The sequence below is a fragment of the Hippopotamus amphibius genome, chromosome 12 (genome assembly GCF_030028045.1).
Source record: "Hippopotamus amphibius kiboko isolate mHipAmp2 chromosome 12, mHipAmp2.hap2, whole genome shotgun sequence".
NCBI lineage: Eukaryota > Metazoa > Chordata > Mammalia > Artiodactyla > Hippopotamidae > Hippopotamus > Hippopotamus amphibius.
The window spans coordinates 84153965-84162854 of record NC_080197.1 but is presented as its reverse complement, the minus strand read 5'-3'; the positions used below and the strand labels follow the sequence as shown (position 1 = coordinate 84162854).

Sequence of the window (8890 nt, the reverse complement as noted above, 5' to 3'; positions counted from 1 at the left end):
CGGTGTCCGGGTGCACGGGTGTCAGCCCCAGCTTTCTCCCCCCATCCCCCGACCCCTAGCCCCGTCCTCACACGGCTTGAACTCCCGCTCCTTCCAAGGCCCCCGCCTCGGGCCCCCCGGGACGGACACGCCCTGAGCGGGGGATGCTGCGCTGGAGCCGTGGCCTCTTAAAGGAGCCCGCTGCTGCCATCCGGCTTGCTCCAGGCTCGTCCCTGGCCCCTCTGGGCCCCGCACCTCCCTGCTGGCGGTGACCTGGAGCGATCCCACCCCAAGCCTTAAGCCGATTCTGTAGGAGCCCCTAATGATCAATCTTATACGCTCCCTCTTATGCCCTAAGGCAGCAGCCCCTCAGATGGGACCCCCCAGCGCTCTAGCATCGCTCTCCGTCATAGGATCTTGCCTGTCTTCTTTCTCCTAATTGTCACCACTCCAGTTCCACCCAATTGGAATCCACTTAGCTCAATGCCCCGTCCCGCTCCAGTGTTCCTGGATGACCCCTCGTTATTATTCCAAGATTCCTCCGGACCTCCACCCCCGCACAGAGAAGCCCATCTCTTCCTTGACCCATTCCCAGAACAATCATTAGAGTCAGACATTTTTCGTGATCTCTCTTTCAAAGGCCACAAGATTTTCCCTGCATCTTTCAAGCCAGTGGCTGTGAGACTTTGGCAAGGAGGGAATGGAGCTCTGGGACCCAAAAATACGAGTTCTGCTCCGCACACAGATTAGTCGATTAGTCTTAAGAGGCCAGAATCCTCTCTTGCTCTTTCTTTAGCTGGGCGACCCAAGACCCACCAGAGGGAATGAGACCACTGTGTGCCTTGGTCCTTCTAATCCTGTCGTCCCATTAAAGCCTGATTATCGGGCCCCAGAGGGGGTCTCCTGGCTTAAGGGAACCAGCTACAGAAAGGTGTAGGGCCATTCCAAAAAGGCTTTAGAAAAGAAGCGGAAACCCATAGGCTGCAGGGCAGAATTAAGGGGAAGGGAGGTGAAGGACAACCTAGGAAAAAGAAGCAGGTTCTGTGAGACGAAGACCCGAGAGCCAGGGGCTTAAGCCGAAGGTTGAGAGGGTACTGAGATTGAGAAGGACTGGGATTTACAACTGCCCCAGCGCTCTGAGGGGCAGAGAACAGCCCCCTCCCGCGTCCAGGCAAGGCCCACCCTCCCAGACTGCAAAGAGTCAGGAACCGACAGCAGCCTCGCACCTGGGCCAATCACAACCTCGTCTAAAGAAAGAGGCGGAGTCAAGGGGGTTGACTCTTTCCTTGTCCCCGCCCCCTAGGTAAAATAACCAATGGCAATCCACCTGGAGCAAGGGGCGCAATCGGGAATAACCAATTACACCGCGAAACGTTTCGTGCATGCTCGACCCTGCCCCTTCAGCTGCGACAAAGGTGGCGCGCGAGCTCCTGGGGTCTGTAGTTTTCTTGCGGCCCGAAGGCCCCCGTGCTCGAGTTCGCCCTTACCGCCCCGCCCCCAGCCGCTTCCACTCTGCTAGTACGCATGCTCAGAGCCCTACCCCTGGGGCGAGGAGACGCGAAAAGGAAGGAGGCGGGAAGATATTAAAAACAACAGAAAACCACCGTCAGCTCGGGCAGCCACAGTGGAGGGGTCCGCTCCTCCCAGAAGGCGGTGCTGCCTGCCTGGGCGAACCACGCGGAGGGTTGTGGGGCGGATAGCTCCCCTCCTGATGGAGACTCATAGAGTCCAGTGGGCGGGGGACTCCATATCCCAGCATGCTCCGCGGCGGGCCCGACCGGCCGCGACTCGGGGCTTGGCCCCGGCCCTAGCTTGTTGGCGGTGTGTCGGGGCGCGTGGAGGCTGCAGTCACGGTGGCGCCCGCGGGGACGGAGGAGGGAATGAGTGAAGAGGAGCAGGGCTCCGGCACTACCACGGGCTGCGGGCTGCCCAGGTGAGCCGCCCGGTACCGATCCCTGCAGGGCGCAGAGCTTGGCGCGGTGCGGAGGGAGTAGCGGCGCGGCCCCAGCATGCACCTGGCCTGAGGGTTGTTCCCGGCAAGCACTGGGGTAGTGGGCCGTGGTTCCCGGCATGCACCCTGGCAGTGGCCACTGCCTCCAGCTTTAGCTAATTCGGGGTTGGCCCGGTTCCCAGACTGCACTGGGGCACTGGGCTTTATGCCCCCGACATTCAGTGCGTTTGGTGGGTACTGGGTTCCTGGCCTGCACTGTGTCAGGGGACACGCACTTTCAAACTGCAGTGTGATACAGGATCCCCCGCCTTAACTGAGACAGGAGCAGTGCTTTCCCTGCTTGCCTTGGGGCAGTGGGCCCTGCTTTCCCAGCCTGCACCTCTACTCCACATTGAACCCAACCGGTGGCTGTCTGAGGTCCCCTGGACCCTATGTCCCCCATAGTGTGCCTGGGTCTGATATGGCAGTGCTTGGGCAGGTGGGTGCAGAGAGGGGAGGTGTGATGAGGGTCTGTGCCCCTCCCCCCAGTATAGAGCAAATGCTGGCAGCCAACCCGGGCAAGACCCCGATCAGCCTTCTGCAGGAGTATGGGACCAGAATAGGGAAGACGCCCGTGTACGACCTTCTCAAAGCCGAGGGCCAAGCCCACCAGCCTAATTTCACCTTCCGGGTCACCGTTGGCGACACCAGCTGCACTGGTGAGGAAGGCTTGGGCAGCCTGGCTGGGGTGTGCATTCACAGGGCCCCATTGGCTTTATTGCTTGGAGTGTCTTCACAGTCCTTTTCTCCAAGACCAGTGAAGGAAGGAGAGATTTCAGGGGAAAAATCACTGACTGGATTGGGAGAACAGGTCTGTGAGGAGGTGGGTAGGACTTGGGAGAGTTAGAGGAGCAAGCAGGGCTGCCACAGCGATCCGGCAGATGGTTGTCACCCTAGAGGAAAAAGTAAGAGAAGATAATCAAAATCCCAGGGCAGCATTTGCGGGGGTGAGTGCCCACCATGCTGTACTCTGTTCCAGGTGCTTAATCAAATTCCCACTTAATCTTAAACCTCAGTCAGATCTAGTGACGTAGGTGGTAGTATCCTCATGTTGAATGTGAGGAAACCGAGGCTCAGAGAGATTCAATGACTGGGGCAAAGTCACATGTCTAGTAGGTGGCAGAGCCAGGCTTTGACTCTAGAGCCTACACTCTTTCTGTTTTTCCAGCCATCTCTATTTATTGAGAGAAAAGAAAGTGCTTCCCAGAGGAAAGTAAGGCAGAGAAAGAACCTCCAGACAAGGTGTCTGACCTCAGGAGCAGTTCTGCCTGGCATGGCTTGATTGGGGGAACTCGTGGAAAGATAAGGGCCCTTCCTTCCAGCAGTTAGCGTAACACTTCCAGTCTCGGGCAGGGGGAGGTTGGCGAGAGGGGGCTTGGTTGACTCCCTCTGGCTGTGAGGAGAGAGGCTGTGGGATGCTGGTTTCTCTTCTGTCCTTCCAGTGACCTCCAGTATTGCCCACACCCCCTCTCTCAGGTCAGGGCCCCAGCAAGAAGGCAGCCAAGCACAAGGCAGCTGAGGTGGCCCTGAAACACCTCAAAGGGGGGAGCATGCTGGAGCCGGCCCTGGAGGACAGCAGGTGAGGGAGGAACAGCCGAGGCATCCTAGAAGCTCTGTCAGGAACCCAGGCCCCTGCACCAGCCCCTCTGCCCCGTAGGCTTGGCCTGGTCACACTGAATCCCCTTGACTTGGCCTCTTCCTGAGAGCTTCCTCTGGAACCTGAGCAGGATGTGTCCAGGGCTCCTGCTGCTGTGAAGGATTCTGGGGGGGCATTGGCCAGCCCCAGTGAGGGGATGTAGCTGTGGTTTGGGGCCCAGGTTGGGGCCTGGGCGGGGAGAGGGGTGGAGGCTGAGGCTGGAGGGAGTTGCTCCCCGACATACTTCCCCTCTCCAGCAAGATGTCACTTCCCTTTTCCACACTCAGGTTGGTGTTTGTTGCTCCCATGATTCTTGGGTAGGAAGAGACCCTCCTCCCACTTTTCTTAGTCTTTTTGATCAAGTGTTTGGCAGCGGAAGATCTCAGGAGGAACTGGTAGTTGAGCTTCCCTGAATTTTTGGCTTGAGTGGGAAGAGATTTTCTTAGGGGATGGGCAGGTCAAGAGGACCTGGGTCCCCCACCCTTTATTCCCCACCCCCACCCCATGTGGGTGTGAATCAAAGGCCCCCTTCCCCTCGGGAAGTTCTTTTTCTCCCCTAGATTCTTCACTGCCTGAGGACGTGCCGGTTTTCACAGCTGCAGTGGCTGCTACTCCCGTTCCATCTGCTGTCCCAACCAGGTATCTTGTGTCTTCTGACTGCCTGAGGGGGGAGGGAAGGGGTCCTGTCTCCTGGCCCCCCAGCCCTTGGATCCAGGCTGGTCAGGCATGAGGAAGTCTGAGAGTAAACAAAGGATGGAATAGTTGGGGACCAGAGTTTGAAGAATTTGCACCAGCTGGTAAGCTCTTGGGACAGTAGGTAATTTAGAATTTTTCAGTAGGCATATGGATAGTATTTGACTATGTTAAAGGTCTTACGGGCCCCATTTTCTTCTGAGTTGGCTGCATGATGGCTCTGTGTTTGAGTCCCATCAGGTGTTTCTGGGGACTGGATATACACCCCTCTTCACTGTCCTGGGGAGGTGATGATCAAGTGTTCCAGAAAACGGGCCTGGGACCTGGAGGAGACCTCGCTAGGGTGGGAGGGGGAAGGGAGCGGGCTGGACGTTTGGAGAGACAGCTGCCTGCCTGGTGGGGAGTAGGGAGACGGCAGTGGTGGAGACCAGAGCAGGGCTTAGGACTCATGGGCGGCCACAGAAGGAACCAGCCCCTTCAGCTTTGGCCCTGGGCCCTGTTTCCTTCAGGAGCGCCCCCATGGAGGTGCAGCCCCCTGTCTCCCCTCAGCAGTCTGAGTGCAACCCTGTCGGTGCTCTGCAGGTGTGCCCCCACACTCATTTCCCGTGCATGCCTGTCCTCCCTTGTACCAGGGGCCATGGGGGAAGCTGATGTGGGGAGGTTACCCTGTTCCGAGGGCTTTTCCCACCCCCCACCCCCGTTTGTTCCTCCTCTCACCTGGAATCTGAGGCTCCCTGGGTGGGAGGGGGAGAGAATGTGGGGACTCTTTTCTCACTGTCTTGCACACCCTTGTTTCTCCCCCTTCCAAGGAGCTGGTGGTGCAGAAAGGCTGGCGGTTGCCTGAGTACACGGTGACCCAGGAGTCTGGGCCAGCCCACCGCAAAGAGTTCACCATGACCTGCCGAGTGGAGCGTTTCATTGAGATTGGTAACCGGTTGGAGGGGAGTTCTTGTCGCTACTACCCCCAGCGCTCCACCCTGGCCACAGGCAGCTCCCAGCCTCTCTCTGCTCTCCTGGCTGAGACGCCAGGCTTGGCTCCTTCCTGCTAGCTTCTTCCTTACACCCTACCCTGCCCTCCTCTCTGGCCAGCCAGGTTATTGGGTGCATGGAGGGTCCTGAGCTCCCCTTTTCAACTAACATCCCCAAGGGGACCCTCAGCCCAAGTGTAAGCTGGATGGAGGTACTGGATCTGTTCACATACTTCAGCAACCCTCTCCCCCATGCAGGCAGCGGCACTTCCAAAAAGCTGGCGAAGCGTAATGCAGCGGCCAAAATGCTGCTTCGAGTGCACACGGTGCCCCTGGATGCCCGGGATGGGGGTGAGGCAGAGCCTGAGGATGACCAGTTTTCCATCGTGAGTGGCCTTTGGGCCAGGCCCCGCGCTGCACCCTCCAAGCCGGGGCGGGCACTGGGCGGGCACTGGGGACTCAGGCCTGTGACTTGGAAGTGAGCCTCTCTGGGTCCCAGGCCTGCTTCTGCCCATTTTCCTCCTAGACCCAGGGTTCCTTGGGCCCCCACTCGGCCTCAGCTGTAGGCCTGCATGGTGAGCGCGTTGCGGGAGGGGGCTGGCCCAGGGCAGGGGCCCTGCAGGCTTCTGTTACTGGAGTGAGGAAGGCTGCATGGCCACCCGGTCCACAGCCTAGTAGTTAGAGGTGGCCACACAGGGGTCGACTGGGAGGAAGCATTCTTTGGGCTTTTCTCTCCTTGGACATAGAATGTCTATTAAATGCCTGGGTCTCAGAGCCCCTGGCTGCATCCTTCTTCCTCTCCCCGTCTTGTCAGGGTGTGGGCTCCCGTCTAGATGGAGTTCGGAACCGGGGCCCGGGCTGCACCTGGGATTCTCTGCGGAATTCGGTGGGAGAGAAGATCCTGTCCCTCCGCAGCTGCTCCCTGGGCTCCCTGGGCGCTCTGGGCCCTGCCTGCTGCAGTGTCCTCAGTGAGCTCTCTGAGGAGCAGGCCTTCCGTGTCAGCTACCTGGATATTGGTATGGCTAGCTGGGGGCCGGGGGATGGTGGGGACTGCGCCGGAGCAAGTATGCCTGGGAATAAGGGTTTGGGAGGCACGATGATGACACGGACACACCCTTCCCAGTGCTGCCTTCCTGCCCAACGCTGCTTTCCTCTTCTCTCTTGGTCTTTAGAGGAGTTGAGCCTGAGCGGGCTCTGCCAGTGCCTGGTGGAGCTGTCCACACAGCCGGCCACCGTGTGCCATGGCTCTGCAACTACCAGGGAGGCAGCCCGTGGTGAGGCTGCGCGCCGTGCCCTGCAGTACCTCAAGATCATGGCAGGCAGCAAATAAGGCCCCGGCTGGACTCGTGGACATACATCCTTTGCTCCCTGCTCTTCCTGCCCCTGGCCCGTGCATCTGCCCAGCTCTGGTACCCCTGGAGGTGCCCCCTCTACCTCTGACACAGACTGCCTGCCTGCAGGCTGAGGAGGGCACAGGGCCAGGAGTCAGGGACCACAGGGCCTCAGCTGGCCCAGGTTCTGTCCTCACATAACTGGTGATGACAGAGGGGAATGAAATCGGGGGCTCTCCAGTAAGAGCCCTGAATAAACGTGCTGCTTTTTGGATTCTTAAACCCTGCTCTGTTTCCCTGAGTAGTCGGTGGCAGAGGACGTTAGCACCGGGTCATTTTCCCTGGTGTTCCTCCCCACTTTGCTCCTGACAGGTCCCCATGTTTGACTTTCTGTTGGCAGGAGGTTGGGTGCACTGACATCCGGGAACCCCATTGCCTGTGTTCCTGGAGAGTTTGGTTTGGCGGAGATGGAGGGGGCTGTGGTTCTTGTATTGGTATTCTCTCCTGGCCCTTTCAAGTCTCATACAGATACAGACATGCACACGGATTCAGAAGCCAGACAGCTTTATTTGGGGGGACACATGGCACTTTTGGGTGTGGGCCTTGCATGCAAACATCAAAGGATGACATGTCACTTCTTCCCAAAGCGCTGAGGGTCAGCCAGGCTCCAGAATGGGGAGCTCAGCCCCTCCCCAGCTCGGGGACTCAGCCTTTCGTTGCTCCAGGAGCCCCAGGTGTTTCTGCCAAACCTTAGGAGAGATCCATCCTCAGCCATAGGTCCTTGCAGTCCCTCCTCCCCTTCCCTACCGCTCTCCTGCTCCTCTCCCTCTGGCCCTTGCCTTGCCCTTGTGCCTCTTAGACTCACCTCTGGGGCTGAAACAGGAAGGCTGGACTCCTGCCAGATCTCTGCATAGCCTGGAGCAGGGAGCGCAAGAGTGACCCAGGGGTCTGGGCATCCTGTGGTGGGTGGGCTCCACTGTTTTCCTCCTGTGGTACAGGGGCATCCGGGAAAGGAGATGGGCAAAGGCCTTGGGCATTTAGGTCACGAGGGGAAGGGAGTGGCTTCCAGGAGCAGGTCGTAGGCAGCTGAGTCATTTTCTCAGATGTGAGGACCCAGTGACCCTGGCACTCAGAGAGTATTTGAACCTGGAGTACAGGTCTCAAGCTGAGGTACAGGAAAGTGGTGACAAGGGGATGAGCATGCCAACTTACCCTGAAGATCTGGTCTCCTCCATCCCGGCCCCCTGGTCCTTCAGCGTGGCCCCCACCTGTTCGTAACAGCAGCACCAGAAGCAGCACTGCTGCCCGCCTGGAGTCCATGCTGCCACCTGCCTTCCTGTGGCCAAACCCGCCTCTTATACCTGCTGTTCCCCTGTTCCTCACCCCCCACAGCAGCCTGAGGGGGAATCTAGAGCAGGCAGTGGAAATGCACGGCTCCATTAAGAGCCGCCTGGACCCCCACCCCCCCCACCCCCATGGGACTTCCTGCTCTCAGCCTCCGGCCCCAGCCCCAAAGCCTGGAGTTATAGACTTTATTAGATGCATAAATCCTGTCTCCAGAGCTCAAGAAGTATCATTAATTGCAGATGCTTTGTCAGAGCCAGGCCCTGGGGGGCCTTCAAGAACTCCCAATCCCTCAACAGGTTGGAAAGCTCCAATTGATCACCTCCTCTCTTTCCTAACTTGTAGAATGAAAGCACAGAGACAGTCCTGTCAGGCTAGGCATTATGTCCTGGGAAAGAAGGAGGGAAGAGCCAGGGTCAGTCGGCCAGGATGACCCATTCTGGTGACTGGGGAGGCTGCAGGCAGGGCCACCCAGCCCAGTCACGTCCATGTGTACGTGCCTCTTGGAGGGTTAAAAATGGAATCACTGGGGGCTTCCTAGGTGGCGCAGTGGTTAAGAATCTGCCTGCCAATGCAGGGGACACGGGTTCGAGCCCTGGTCCAGGAAGATCCCACATGCCTCGGAGAAACTAAGCCCGTGTGCCACAACTATTAAAAAAAAAAAAAAAAAAAATGGAATCACTACTCTGAGATTTGCCTGTGGGTATAAAAGTGAGATACGGGAGGCAAAAAGGTTTCAGAGCCCCCAGAAAGTGGAGATTGCTTTAGATGTTTGTGGACAGACCCCCATCTTCACGAGCACTGCTAGGCCCTGCCTCACTTAAGCCTACAGAGCAGTGCTCTGCAGCTGAAGCACTGCTGCCACCCTGTGGTCACAGCTCTGCATTGTCAGGCCCGGCCATTTCCTTTTTCTGGAACAGAGCTTGTTTGAAGGGTAGGGTGGACTGAG

The 8890-nt window shown here is 58.3% G+C and overlaps 2 protein-coding genes across 5 annotated transcripts; one reads left to right on the top strand and one right to left on the bottom strand.

Annotated features, from left to right (window-relative positions):
- Positions 1-1697: 1697 nt before the first annotated feature.
- On the top strand, positions 1698-6879 carry TARBP2 (TARBP2 subunit of RISC loading complex). Of its 4 annotated transcripts, none has more exons than XM_057703802.1 (9): positions 1698-1912; positions 2464-2628; positions 3446-3548; positions 4149-4244; positions 4808-4880; positions 5108-5225; positions 5525-5652; positions 6081-6282; positions 6439-6879. In XM_057703802.1, exons 2-9 carry the CDS (start codon positions 2469-2471, stop codon positions 6594-6596), a joined length of 1038 nt encoding a protein of 345 aa, XP_057559785.1. In that variant the 5' UTR covers positions 1698-1912; positions 2464-2468; the 3' UTR covers positions 6597-6879. The 4 variants fall into 4 exon arrangements, with proteins under 4 accessions (XP_057559785.1, XP_057559786.1, XP_057559783.1 ...); XM_057703800.1 differs by having other exon boundaries at positions 1703-1912; positions 2459-2628; XM_057703801.1 differs by lacking the exon at positions 1698-1912 and adding an exon at positions 1962-2160.
- A 74-nt stretch (positions 6880-6953) lies between these two features.
- NPFF (neuropeptide FF-amide peptide precursor) lies at positions 6954-7966 on the bottom strand. Its single transcript, XM_057701245.1, has 3 exons — positions 7810-7966; positions 7463-7584; positions 6954-7346 (listed from the first exon to the last, which is right to left on the bottom strand). Exons 1-3 carry the CDS (start codon positions 7915-7917, stop codon positions 7229-7231), a joined length of 348 nt encoding a protein of 115 aa, XP_057557228.1. The 5' UTR covers positions 7918-7966; the 3' UTR covers positions 6954-7228.
- Between the last annotated feature and the right edge of the window lie 924 nt (positions 7967-8890).